Source organism: Pungitius pungitius, chromosome 19, assembly GCF_949316345.1.
Source record: "Pungitius pungitius chromosome 19, fPunPun2.1, whole genome shotgun sequence".
NCBI lineage: Eukaryota > Metazoa > Chordata > Actinopteri > Perciformes > Gasterosteidae > Pungitius > Pungitius pungitius.
Window position 1 is genome coordinate 11,713,764 of NC_084918.1, and position 15,064 is coordinate 11,728,827.

Below are 15,064 nucleotides of genomic sequence, written 5' to 3' on the forward strand. Positions count from 1 at the left end.
TAGTCGTGATGGACCTCAGCCTGAAGTCCACAACCGTCTGTTGCCACTGTTGTTCTGGCTGTACCACGTCACCAGGTGGTCAGACTTCCACCTGTAGGCGGACTCATCCCCACCAGAGATCAGCCTTGGGGGGAACCGGTGCTGATGGGCCGAGAGGCAGAGACATGTTTTCCCAGCTTCACGTGCTGCTTCCTGTTGGACAGTAAGTCAGTGATCCACTTGCAGGTGGAGTCGGGCACGTGCAGCTGGGAGAGTTTGTCCTGCAGCAGAGATGGGATGATGGTGTTGAAGTCAGAGCTGAGTCCACAAACAGGATCCTGACGTAGGTTCCTGGGGAGTCCAGATGCTGGAGGACGAAGTGGAGGGCCATATTGACATCATCGTCTACTGACCTGTTGGCTCTATAGGCGAACAGCAGGGAGTGCAGGAGGGGGTCGATGAGGGTCTTCAGGTGAGACAGGACTAGCCGTTTAAAAGATTTCATGAGGTCAGGATGACAGGCCTTTAGTCATTAAGTTCTGTGATCCTGGGCTTCTTGGGAACAGGGATGATGGTGGAGGCTTTGAAGCAGGCTGGAACGTGGCATGTCACCAAGGAGGTGTTGAAGATGGCAGTGAACACCGGAGACAGCTGGTCAGCACAATGCTTCAAGGTGTGGGGTGAGACTGAGTCCGGACCGGCTGCTTTGCGGGGGTTCTGTCTTTTAAAGAGCCAGTTAACGTCTCTCTCCAGAATAGAGAGGGTCATTGATGATGAGGGAGGAGGATAATGCAGAGGTGCGAGCCACTGATGGGGAGGGGGTGCTGTGGGGGACGGAGTCAGGACATTGCCCTTCAAATCTGCACTGGAACTTATTCAGCTCGTCTGCCAGGCAGATCATTCACCTTGAGCAATGTCACTTACTGTTGTTGAAGTACAGTCGTTTAGCTTCTCTCACCGGCCTGCTAAACCTGTATTTTGACTCTCTGTACAAGTCTTTGTCCCCACTCCTAAATGCCTGATCCTTCTGCAGTTTTCTGAGTTCCACTGTGAACCAGGGTTTGTCGTTGTAATAACTCACCCTGGTGCATGAGGGTACACAGCTGTCCTCACAGAAGCCGATGGTAAGAAGTTACAGCCTCTGTGAACTCATCCAGATTGTCAGTAGCAGTCCTGAAACATCCCCGTCTGTGCAGTCATAACACGCCCGAAGATCCTCTAGCGCCTCGCTATTCCACATCTTGGATTCCCTCACCACAGGTTTGCAGAGCTTTAGTTTCTGCCTGTATCAGAAATCAGGTGGACCATGACGTGGTCGGAGTGTTCCAGCGCAGCACGAGGGACGGCGAAGTAGAAGCAGATTCCTCTACCCTTTGTCTTGCCGGAGAGCTCCGTGTCGCCGTCCACTCTGAGCAGCTGGAAGCCCGCCAGCTGGAGCGTGGAGTCCAGAATCGATCCACAGAGCCAGGTCTCCGTGAAGCACAAAACGGAGGATGAAGAACAGTCGCTGTCTCTCCTCACCAGCAGCTGAGGTTCGTCCAGTTTGTTGCACATTGAGCGCACGTTGGAGAGAAAGATGCCTGGCAGTGGTGTACGCTTGCCGAGTCGCATTAACGAGCCGGACTGGACACAATGATCTTAACAGCCGGTTTGGCGAGAGGCAGAACGGAAAAGAAGTTGCCGTTCACCTCAATCCCATTCTCCATGGCAAGGTTTGCGTCTTCCATGCTGCCAACTAATATGACCACAGCCCCGTTCAAACAAGAAGGATTACAAATATGACATTTATTCAAATCTGTGGTAAAACCAAACTGGGAGACATTTTATAGACTGAACACAGCGGTCACCGGGGAGACCCGACTGGTAAGGAGGAGGATACCTGTGGGTCCATTTGGGTCCAGATGAAGACCTCTCTCCTACAGGCCAAAAAAACGTTTTCCCCCTTCAGGCCCAAGCCGGTGCTCCCTCTCTGATGCAGCTGATAAAACCATCAAGTTTTCCTCACTCCTTGTTATTTGCAAAGATTTTTAGACAAACAAACAGAAGACAGCCTTCCGTTGAGTGTAACAGCGAGGAAATGTTTGTATTTAGCGGAGCGGCTAATCCATCCACAAAGCAGGAAACATTCTGAAGATTGAAGGTCTAGTGGGGCCATGTGCATGCACAATGTGAGCAGTGTGTGCTTGACATCGTGCGCATGAATGTGCATCTGTGTGTATTTATAATTGTATTATTGACAGAAACGGGAAAACATACCTGTCCCAAAATCCATTGCTGAGCGTTTCCAGTAAACACCCAAGGCTAAATTAGTGCAGCCACATTGCCCTGCTGTTTCACCGGACCAGCCAGGACCCACACGGCTGAAAGCCTCAGACCGGACCACCGGGGAGAGATAACTGGGCTGCCTCAAAATGCTCTGTCTATGAATACAGGAGCCCCAGATAGGCAACGTGTTTACCCCCGCCCCGATCAAAATATGTTGTTTGGCTCCCCCTCACAGTTAGCACGTGGTATTATTTTGTACACTGGACGGCTGCTCTGCATACGGACCTGGATAAACTCTTCACCCCCCTGTCTCAAACCCCTATTCACACCTTCATGCGGAAGCCTTTTAGACAGGTGTATTCAGACAGACCCTGTGAGGGTAAATAATAACGTTTTGTTTTACCAATCCTAGGTATGTCAATTTTTTGAAAAATTAAGAGTTGATTTGCCTCTTCTCCAAACCGAACTCCTGACATCGTCTGTCATTGCGGATTTATGAAGAGAAAAGAGAAAATCCAAATGCTCAGTCATGAGTTGAATCGCTTACATCATTGATTCCATCCGATTCTTCAGACACATCTGTACACACTGGAAGCTTTTAGATGATAGTCCATTATTTGATATGTGAGGCTGCCTTACTCGATATTTGTGTGAAGATCGGAGTACGCATTTGTTATTTACACAAACTTCACTCAAAACACTTTTTTGAAGTAATACAGAATGAATATGATCTATTTCACCCAAATACCTCTGCTTTGGAGTATGACGACAGACCCTGCAGCTCAATCTCAGGGGGTACTAGAATGTACGAGTTACATACCATACTTTTGGAAGTGACCGGTATGTTTTTGTCCCGTGCTTTTTTTGAGAACAGTTTCTTATTTTCTTTGAATTGGACGGCTGTGTGAGGAAATTATTAAAATTCCTTGAGGTTGGGTTGCTGCCAGTGTTAATTTTGGCAACTATTTTTGATTTAGTCTTAATCTTTTAGACAAAAATGCATGTCACATTTAGTCATTGGAATCCTTCTTAGTTTTAGTCGACGTAAAGTAATTACATTTTAGTGACATTTAATAGCCATATTAAACTCCTTTTCTTCACATCTCAGGCCCAGGGACCCACTATGTTGTGTCTACAACTGCATAATAGTCTAGCTTGCAGTACTTAGGTTGTCCATTAGATATCCCTCCTAGGATCGGTCTATAGCAGGGGGGGGGGGGGGGGGGCAGGCAAACGTTTTGACTCGTGGGCCACAATGGGTTCTATAATTTTAGACAGAGGGGCCCAGCCAGGAACAAATGGATGAAGTGTTAGGTAAGCTAATATAAATGACATTTGAAAAAACATTACATGAAAGGATTTGGCTTTTAACAAGTAGCAAAGCATTTATTTGCAAGGATATTTAACAATTTTGCAAGGGTGTAAAGCTCCGCTGACTTCATGAGGACAAGGGACCTAAACACAACACTTTGTTGTCTTTGTCGGTTTACTCGTAAGGCTTTTGACATGGCCAACAGAAACTTCATGGTCCTTTATTGTTTCCACTGTGAAATTGCTTGTCCCAAAAAAGAGACCTCTCCTACAATCGGTGCAATACATTATTTTTTGGGCGAGATCATAAACCAACCATTCTCAACTGGGCCCTCACTGTTATTGAACAGTCTTTTGGTTCTCTTTCTCTCCTCTTTATTTTTTGGTTTCATGACCAGTTTTTTCACTTGTGTCTGTCCTCTGGGTTTTCCTCCACCTGCTCTGTGCCGCCACAACCTTCACCTGCACTGAGCAGTTCTATCAAAAGCCTCCACCTGTCACGTGTGCTCTCCCATTCATTGTTGCTTAGTAACGAACGTACGGTCGTAACACCGTACGTTAACACCATCTTCTCAAGACCATCTTCTCAAGATGTGGCGTGTGAACTGGTTGAAGTGTGCGTGTCTCGAAACGCTGGCTACCGTCGCCAGAAAACGGAGCAGCTAGGTCCGCATGAACATTTCTGCTGGCCGAGCAGCCCCGAGCTGTTAAACGGGTCTTCATCTCCACGCACATCAGTCTCTGAAGTTCCGCGGCTTTAGCCTGCTAACAGTTATAGCTAAACTGAGACAGCTGAGCTAAACCAAGGAAGTGCACACTCACACTCACTTGTAAAATAGGCGTCGTGGTCTGTATGGGTAGAAGAACCACCGCGGCCCCCACAGTACTGGGTTCGTGGATGATGTAATCATGACACTTTAATAACAGCTGTGCGGGGACCGTATGTTGCCCATGTCTATTAGGTGCATGCAAGCATGCAAATAATTTTGTTGTATTGTGACTGTCACCACCAACATTTTCATCTCGTCTCGTTAACAAGTTAGCATAGATTTAGTCATAGTTTTTATTCTTTTAATCCGTTTTCATCTCGTCTTAGTCTTGTCTTAGTCATGGGAACACTGGTTGCTGCACGAGCCACTTTTTTGCTTATTTACGTCTTCAAGGCCTATTTAGTGTTTACAGTGTGTGAATTCATCTCCGCACCTTTTTACTGAGGCTGTCCAGATTTCACCACCATCTCAGCACTTTGTCTCTCTCACCTCCCATCTCTCCATGTTGTCCCGCACGCTGCAGGAGGAGGACTTCAATGAGATGGTGACCACCGCCCAGATGCTGGAGGTCCAACACGGCCACCTGTTCGAGAAGGTCATAGTAAACGATGACCTCTCGGCGGCCTTCAGCGAGCTGCGGGCGGCGCTGAAGACAGTGGAGACAGAGACTCACTGGGTGCCGGTTAGCTGGACTCACTCCTAAAGTCCACATGCATTGTACAAGGTGAAAAGGGAAGGGCTTTGACCTTTAAAAAAAAAAAAAAATCTTTCTATACCTACTGGTGAGGGTCAGTGGGAGTCCGATACACAGGGATAAAACAAGACTGTTGCGTCACCATACCTGCGCTGCACAGATTAATTAAACCAGCTTCTCAGGTCTGGCCAGATCCAACAGTTAGGTCATGAGGCCTCCGTGCAGCGTGCGGGCCATTGGACATCAATCTTGTTCTGTCTGGGCCACCATGCCGGCAATGGCAACGGGATCGGAGCTCCTTGCTCCAAAACCAGAGCAGGCCTGGAACGTGGCCGCACCGGCAGCCCTGCAAGCACTTCAGCAACGTGCAAACCTGTTCTACGTATTTAGTGTGTTTACAACATTAGGCCGATAGAAACCAAAGGGATTGACATATTTCTTTCTTGTTGGACAACATACATGCATAAGTCTGTAAAGAAACTCTCAAGGAAAAGAGGAGAGAAGTAAACATTTGCCTTCCGTGTTACTGTGTTTCTACGCTTCCATGACTCTTACTTCAAACAAAGCATCGTCAGGTACACGCCCAAGAAAGGGCAGTAAGTGTTGTTTTATTTAAGAGAAATTAATATATTTTCTGATATCTGCTTTTTATATAAGCATCCTCCTGATTTTAACCGTGTCCTCCATTCAGACAGCGTCTAGCATCCAAGGTGTCTCTACTTGCTGACAAGTGTACGGATTTCACTGGCCCGTTCTAGTTTTCCTCTTAATAAGCACTCAGAGAAGCATTTTTTAGGTGTTATATATTCCATTTAACAGCGTTTTGAAAAAAAAGCCACCCTTCAAACTAAGGTGCCCAACATAACAGCTTGGTCATTTAATGTCACAGAACTGTAAACCTTTTGGCTGTGCTACAATTTTGTTTTATTAGGGTGGAGTCTTTATTTTTATTCACATAAAAAAGGGCTTCAGCGAGGCTGCTATTAGAAGGTCTGCAGGACACGTCCAGCGTTTTAACTCTAAGCAATGCTAAGTAGCTGCACCAGACTTTATGAGCAAGTTTATTGCTAATTTAAGCCTTACTCATTTTTTACTCTCTAAATGATTTTCACAGCAGCCAGTTATTAATCCTGGCTGTATCCTTATTATTATTATCATTAAACAATGTGACAGCCCTGGTAGCTTCTGGTTTCCTTGATGAATAACGAAAAGCAATATTTTACATTTAAAAAGCTATTGTTTGCTGCCTTACTTAAAGTGAGACAAAAAGGTCAATACCAAGTGCATATACATTATTGATCGACCTAGAGCCACCTTAGCTTAGTTTAGTTTAGCATGAACAATGGAAAAAGTGGTCAACTGCTAGCTTGGCTGCATCCAAAGATGAGAATTAGGCAGCAGATCTAAAGCTGTAATTTTATGTAGTTATGGTTCCTTTAATTATTCTTTTAGAGTACAGCCATGAGAGTGGTATTGACTTTCTAAACATTAAGCATATTGTCACAATGTTAAACTATTCCCAAAATATGTATTTGAACCATTTGGCATTTATACAGTGCAAATGAATTCCCTTTAATACACTAGCTGTGTGTCCAGCTCAGGTTATATTGTTTATTTCACCTCGACCCACTGTCAATTTTTTTTGGTGGTCCATTTAATAAAAAGGGTAATATGAGTCAGTTGTAATATATTTTTAAAGGGCCTTTAACACCCTTCACTTTACCCCGAGTCTTTTATTAATTTGTGTCACATAAAATTCCCTTTTTTGTATATTACTTTACTCATTCACTTGTTCATATTTCAGCCCTCTTGCCATCTACTTCATGGATGAAAATCAAATTTGCAGAGTCTACATAAAATATTTTTAATTTCCTGCTGTAAATGCAATGCTGTTGTATGAATTTACATTATTCTTGATAAATGCTTCATTTGTATTAAAGACAATTCAAGTAAACTTGTGAACGTCTATGGGTAAAAAGTAAGAGCAGTGATATGTGTTCCAGTGTTTCTGTGGTTTTTGCCTTTGAGTGCCCTTTTTTTTAATCCACGTCTTTTGCTGCCGCCACAGAAGTTCACTCTGGACGGCAGAGTATACAACATAGCTGACACCTTTCATCTCGTCAATTTGGCCGTTACAGCTGACTTCAATTTTCACAATATTGCAGTAATTTTCCTCACACTGTAATCACATTTAATGCATTTTAAAAGGTGATTTGGCTTTTTGTCGTTGCAGATTTTCACCCAGTTTATACATTCCTGTAATGAATTGCATTACACTGACCCTGAAACTATTTGTTGTAATCACAAGTGCACACATTTTCAGACTTTCTTAAAATCAGCAAAAGAAAAGCCATGGTTCCTTCCTATGCTGTCATATGAATATTCTGTATTTATTTTCTTCATTAAGCTAAACACGTGGTGGCATTAGTTTTCCTATGGGATACTTTTCCACCAGAGATTACTTAAAAGCTTAGATGAATGAAAAGGAGACCTGACAGAGATATGATATTTATGTCCATTTCATATATTTTGTGGTTATTTCCATAACTCTGATTTACTGCATTGCATTTTGGTTTACGGTATATACCAACTTTTCACCTCAGCCAAGTTAAATATTTTTTGTCCTTTTTCAAATATCCAGGGCCCCCCCCCCCCAATTAAAAATGCTCAAAAGACACTTCAAGTTGTCACATTCAGACAAAGCATGAACACATGAACATGAATTTCTTTGGATTGAGAATGAAGGAAATAACCCAAATCCAGTTACTGCTGAAACCACCAGCCCGGCGGGGCCCAATTAAACCAGTGTTTGAGCCCATGCTCTGCTATAGATGTGTGCCAAATTACTAACTCCGATGTTACTGGACCTTTGAAAACAGTGGCTCTGTGAAAGAGTGGTAAAAGGGAGGCCAAATCAGGTCGCCTAACCTTCACATTTCCGCATTTCCACATATATGTTATATTTGATGGCTGTATAGAGAGGGGGGATTTATGGCGAATGCGCAGGCGGTGGCGGGGGAAGGTCAGGAGAAGGTAACTGCACTTACTCAGGCCGAAAAGGGGAACCCATTATTATTCCATGTCTCATGTCTTTCTCTCCCTATGTCTTCTTAATTAGAAAAACTGGTGGGGGTGGGGGGGGGGGGACTCGAAGGCTGCCAGCTGTATGTGTGTGTCTCACCATGCCCTCTAATCTAAGGCACGTTGAGTGAGTGAAAAAGGTTGTCCCCTTCAACCATGTTTAGCACAAGACGCCACATGTGTTGTGCTGTTGGGTTGGGCAGTCTGGGGAATGCGTGGAAAGGGACATTCTGGAGGTTCTAAGTGAGTGTAAACGGACCCCATTTCCTCTCACCTCATAACACCGAAGGGCTGACCAGTGATCAGAAGTTTTTACTAGGGATCTCTAGCTTGGAGGTTCCCTAGTCTTAGACTTGAAGGAACCAATGTATCTGGTTCCCTCTAGTATTCTTCAGCCCTCACTTCAACCCATTAAACTACAAAGTATACTACACTGTAAAGCTTGTCTTCACCTAGTACCTTACACCCAGGGGGATTTCCATGTGCTTATTTGACTCCAAGTGTGTGAAGCTATGTTTTGATAGCTCTGCAGGTGCCCGAGGAGGGGAGTGACACTTCCTGGACTCCCGAGACCTGTTGATCTGATTCACCATCATTGCAGTTGGTGATGGACGTGCTGTTTTGTTTCATGGTTCCTTGACGATTCGTCAGGCTGCGCCACAAGCTCCCCACGCCGCTGTAACGAACAACGGGAGCCTGGTGTGCTTTATTCTCCTTCAAATGGGTACGACAGAAACACGTGTTCGCAGATTAAGTTTCCCCCGACACGGATAACGAGAGGAATCGGCCACATATGCCAAGGTACTTTAGCTGAGTTATGATGTAATACTGAAATATACTACGTGTGTACATTTATGCCTGTGCTTGTGATGGATAAAACGGAACAGTAAATGGCACTGCCTTACAGAAAGTAGTAGAAAGACCCTCTAATAAATCTTCATATAGTTGTAAGTCTGCCTGCAACCCCTGACTGATTTAAGATAACAAATCCCTGTTCGTCTATTTTCATCCTCCTCCGTCATCTCATGAAGAGTGAGCTGCTGTTAAAACGAAGTATATCTTCCCCAGCTCAGATTTGAACACTCCCGCTCACCAAATCAAAGACCTTCCCTCTAATTTAAACCCCAATTTCGTTCCAAAAACTAATAGTTTTTCATAATCATTTGAGGATTTAGAGCGTGCAAAGTTTTTATCTCCGATCCCATGAATTGAATAATAGTTGCTGTAATGTCTCATTAATCGCTATTTCTTGCCCATTTGATTTATTTATTTTCAGGTCCATAAATCGTTGTATTAACTGAACCCATTGTTTGTGAGCTGAGGTTCCAGAGCCAGACGAGCGGGGGCTGAGGCAGAATGAGAAGTTGGCCGAGGAGATGTACAAGGTTGGGATTAAGCCGTGGAAAAGTCAAAAATCCTATCCTGTCCCGAGACCAGTGACATGTCAGAGGGATTCCTGCTATGTCCCCCTTGACGCATTTCAGGGAACCATTAAAGCGAAAGTCCAAAGTCTCGCTTACAATGTACGCTGCAATCATTTCGATTTAATGCATTGAAATTAGTGTCGGAGCCAATATCCTGAATAGGGCTCAATGTGATCAGTCCTGCCCGTGGGACAAGACAAATTATCTTGAGCATCGAGAAAGGGTAGGCGAGGTAAAAAGAAAGGGTAACGTGGGGGCACATACTCCCTCTCATCTGTTTCGTAGGCAGTTGTCCTGAATGGGCCTTTCTTTCGGAGCCTCTCACTTCACTTTTTGTTGGCGTTCTGCAAAACGCGACTTTACAATAGAAGCGAGCCAGCGATGCCGCCCAGCCTGTCTCCTCAGCCCAATTAGCCTTTGCCATTACCTCACGTCTGTAGGCAAAGGTCTTCGGGGCACGTTTACAAGACTTTAACAATTGGAGAGTGGGGGCTTGAGGGGGTATTGAACAGGGAATGCCCTTCATTCCTCCCCGGGATGGAGAATGCCTTTTCACCCTGATGAGACTGTGGCAATCATAACAACACGCTTGGTCTGATAGCTGTGGCACAGCACATCATTAATGCGGGGCGACGTGTGTACCTGCTGCCTGCTGAGGATAACTCGTCTCTGTGTGCTTGTCGGAGACTGAGACCAAGGAGTAAAAGTTCATCTGGAGGGTCGATTGCGCAAAAATTCTTCTGACACATGTGACATGTGGAGCTAAAGCAGCAAAGCAGGGCTGGGGTTGCACAAAGGCGTTGACTATGTTAGAGAAGTTCGGAGCTGTCCACCTGTATTTTCTTAAACTTTCTCCACGGCCTTCCCCTGAGTGTTGTTGGCCTCTATTGAAGCTGCTTTAATTGCACAGACTCTGAACTGTCATCTTTAAAGTTGGAGCACTCTGGAGGTCAGGACCTTCCTCGGTGTGCTACAAATTAGTCCCAACACTGCCATGATTTCCCTCAGTTTTGAGTGAGAAAGGCAAAATAAAGAGAAAGAAATGTTCCTTCTTTCCCAGTGTGTCAGTTTTTCATTGCACTGCATTCTTCAGTCAGAGTCTGCGTTATTCTCAAAGGGTTCCTAACCCTAAACCTAACCCACTTGAAAAACTTTGTAAAACCCAATACATGCAACTGTAAGTAGCAAAACCATGTTTCTCAATCTATACGCCAGTCAAATGGAATGTAGCAGTTCGTCCAGCTTGGGTGCGTCCAGCTGGGGTATGAGAGCCCAGCAGCAGTAGCCACGCTGACCCTATGTAAGTGGATTACAAGGAGGCCCTGGTCATTGACCATTAATATTGAGTCCACTAGAGTTACCTGCATGTGATGGCAGCTACACCACAGGGACTGAAACACAGGACCTTCAGAACACCTGAGAAGCTCATTGCTCTGTGCAGATGTGACTGACAGCCTCCTGGAACCAGAAAAGATGGTAGTGAGATCTAGCCATCAGTTTGGACTATTTTACTTATCAGGTTTTTGTTTTTTATTTAGAATAACTAAACCATTGCTGAGCTCCCCACAGCTCACTTTTTATCTTGCCTTTCTTTGTCAGAGTTAAAACCTCAACAGTCATGTATTTTACAATTGGGAGACAGGAATGTACAACTATACCTCTCTGGAAATACGTTACATATGTCGACAAGCTTGCTAACGAACTGTGCTCGCTAACACTCAGTACCTTTGTGATCACGCTTCTTACTGGGTAACGCTAACTGGCACCCAGCATCATAGCACGTCAGCTCCCAAGCTACAAAAGAACATAAACCAATGATCACTTTACAGATAGTATAATATTTCATGAAATATAGAAGTCCCCTGATCCAGTCTCATATGACCATCAATAATTGTTCACAGGAGGCTTCTGCCTGCTCCTTCTCCAGCTCAGCTCTTCCAATCTTGCGGGGTGTTCCCTGTGCTGCAGTTGTATGTGATTGGCTGCACACTCAAACCCAGCTGCTCCTTTGTGAATTCCTTTCTGCTCTTACACTGGTGTCATCTGATGGCCGATTCTGATATCCCTCACTGACCTGACCAATCCCTATTCACTTAATACTACAGTACATTCAATGATCACACCTTTGGCTTAAAGCTTCTTCATGTAAACATAACATAGCATGCATAATATCATCATGTAATAACTAGTACACTTTAATAACACATTTTAAATCATCACATTTTAACCATTATGTTGAACTCAGTTCTATATAATGCAAAAACAAAATATTGCCTTGCAGGGCTGTCGTTCATCCGTTGCTCATTTACTACCTTTGCTACCTGTACTATCTTCCCCAAAAATCCTCTTTGAGGAGATAATTGGGAGAAATCCATAAAGGACGGCAATTAGCATCCATTCTCAGGTCTTAACGTTACATTGTGGCAGGATGTTAGTTAAATGACTAAAATGACTGAAAGACCTTGTAACAGACGTATAGACACTTTGTTGTTATCGTCCTGTTCTAGGAAACACAGCAACATGTTAGGAGCTCTTGGCACCTCTGTATCAACAGAGCGCTGGGCAAATGGGGCCTCAAACCTGATCATGAGAATCACAGATGCACTGCTCAGCTTGTTCCCAGAACCTAAAAGATAAAGGCACCGCCCCTGAACCTCACACTGTATGTTTTGACCAAATGTCATCCTCTTTTTAATTGCCTAGGGAAGAGAAAGAGCAGTGTGGCTGACATTCACTGTTTGCCGTTTCTAATCAAGTGTGCCTTGATTGCTGGCCTGCCGACCTGAGAAATATGACGAGAACTCACATGATCCAAGGGAAGAATGAAAAACAAACCAAACCAAATCAAGGCTAAGAGGCCAAAACCGGGACTAAATGAAAGCAAAATGAATGAAGGAAACAAGAAAAAGCAGCGTGATTTTGTCATGTCCTGTTACGAGGTGACGTAATTTCCAATAAAGAGCCATGTGTTCGTGAGGACCCGGGCTGTGGCATTTCGAATACATTATGTGTTGAGCAGAGAGGAGACTGGTCCAGACCTGCTGCATGCAACATCTGTCAAAGTCCCCTTGTACTCACAAACCACGTGACTAACGCAAACAACCCATTAAAAGGTTCCCCTTTTACCAACTACAAAAATCTAGTTATACACTCCAATGGCTTTCGTACCGATTAGGTTAGGGGTCAACTAACTAACTAACTGAAGCCAACTCTGAGGAGAAATGCCCAAAGACCAAAATCAGGCCGCCTAGCACTCTGACCGCGCAGCAGCCTTTAAGAGAGGCTCAGAACCCAACCCCGGCCTGTGCAGCGGAGCAATAACAGAGCTCTCACGCAGGCCAAAGACAGACTGATTGGTCTTCGGAGCTTTGTGATCAGACTACATTGTTAACATTGGAACGGCACAGACATTGACTGCCCTTTGTGGCTTTTCTGAAAACTTAAAGAAACATATTGTATTTCGAGAATTTTTAGGCTTCAAAGGGGCTAGCCGGCCCACTCCCTAAGTGCAGCATTCCTTCTCTGAGCGTTCTACAAGGCTACTGTTTGGGATCAATAATAAGTAATAGCAATTACCCGATGCTCCAGGTTATGCCTATTGGATTACATTCCAGTTTTAGCTTTGACACTGTAGCTAAAGGCCTGAAAGAGGATGTGCCAAAATTGTAAATTGTACAAGGCATTTAATGTAAATGAAAATAGTGTGTCATGTATTAAAAGTTCTTAAATAGGACTTTATCTGCTGATGCTACTACAAAATCTTAGTATCTTGAAATCTGCATCTCCTTGGCACAAGGGTCATGGCCTTGGTTCATGTTTGACGCTGATTAATTACTATAGAGTGCCTCGGCTAGTTTAGAGTTCAGTGCATTTTATAGTTCTCCATTAAATAAAAAAGGGTTTGCTTGTAAAACGCTCTTCCTGTGCAATAACATGGTAAGCTTCACAGGAAAATACCAAACCAAATATTTTACATCTGCGGTCAACCTCCAAATTGTCTCTCCACAGATGACTCATCAACCAAACACTCGTCATTCATGTCCAATGACACTGCAGGCCACCCTGTTAGCCAGCTGATGCGGGACACACTGTCCTGCTATGACTGCCTGTTAATCACAGTTTGACAGTAAAGCAATGTGTAAGCCCTTAAAATTGCATTGTTTCAAATGGCCATAATTTGATTGTAGGGGTCTATATTTATGGAGTTCCAGTGAAGCCAGCCGATGCCCAGGTCTAAAACCTCTCATGCAGTGAACTGTCCTTTATTTTACGGTCCTTTTAGTACCTCAGATGCAAGATTAAAGTTGCAGAGGAAGTAGCCAGTTTACAAACAAATCTTAGACCCACAACAAAAAAATTTGCATCAAAAGATTATGCTGTCCAGGCTAATAACCTGCAGACCCCTCCAGAATGTGATTTGATCGATTGTACTCAGATTACCAAAACAGAAACCTAATTTTTTTCCATTAACAAAATATTAATGCAGAATCTCTTTTATAGAGATAACCAACAATATTATTATTAATTGACTTGCGGAGAGGGAGTTCCTGCATTAAATATACATTTTAGGTACAGAGAGTTGTATTTGGTCCTCAACAAGAGAGCAAAGGCAAATCCGAGAGCACCAATCAGGTGCGAGCTATTTGCTTGTTCGCAAAACCTGAATCTGCGCGTTCGAGAAGGTGTGTTCTGCGTATGGCGGCAAATTATGGAGCCAAATCCAGGTCAAAAGTTTTGTTCATTTCAAAAACAAATGTGAACCTGAAAATTTTATTGTTGAACATTGAAAAATACAACAAAATAAACATCAGTATTTTTATAAATAAAAATTAGGGTGTGTTCAGGGCTTCAATGTTCACACATGCTATAATTTTGGTGAGGGCAGGCCAAGTCATTTGGAAGTTAAAAATCTTCCAGATTAAGCCACACCCCTTGCGAAGTTAACTAGCCCATATCTCATCAAACCAATGAGTTATCAGCACTATTCTGATATATCAAGGGCACATTGACCAAATAATTATCTACCGAATGTTTCGTGACAATCAAACTCAGCGTTTAGGAGAAAATGGCAAAAATGCGGAAAATCTAGTTAGGTGCATTTGCATACCATGATTGACTTTTTTGTAGAGCCGAAGAGCACCTGTGTGCCAACTTTCAAGTTGATCGGACATCGGGGGGGAAACTGGCCTAGTGTGGTCTTTTTTTAAGTTCTAGAGGGTCCTATAGAGACATAGAGACCCAAAAATAATCAAATTTTTTAACAGTCCAGATATCCATGCCAAATTTAACTTTTTGAATATGATAAAGGCACCAAAAAGGCCAGCAGTTACATTTTGCCTGAGAAGCAAATGTGAATGCAGTGAAGCAAAATGAAAAAGGTAGATTATACATTAAACATGTGACAAGCCAGAGGTAAGTATTGTTTTTATTGAGTGTGTTGCAAGATTTAAATCATCTGTTAATATTGAGAATAGACACTATATCAATAATGGGAAGAAATTAGAGTTTAAAATGAATTAAATGATAGCACTATAAGACTA

The 15,064-nt window shown here is 43.6% G+C and overlaps 1 protein-coding gene across 4 annotated transcripts in view; it reads left to right on the forward strand.

The window, feature by feature from the left end:
- mpp7a (MAGUK p55 scaffold protein 7a) overlaps nucleotides 1-7,312 on the forward strand; it is a 115,087-nt gene extending 107,775 nt beyond the window's left edge. For 3 of the 4 annotated variants that reach the window (XM_062559242.1, XM_037456234.2, XM_062559243.1), the window contains one exon: nucleotides 4,849-7,312. In XM_062559242.1, the coding sequence (XP_062415226.1) occupies nucleotides 4,849-5,028 (180 nt within the window). In that variant the 3' untranslated portion in view covers nucleotides 5,029-7,312. The remainder of the gene's footprint in view (nucleotides 1-4,848) is intronic. The other variant, XM_037456235.2, reaches the window with a different exon arrangement.
- The last annotated feature ends 7,752 nt before the right edge of the window (nucleotides 7,313-15,064 follow it).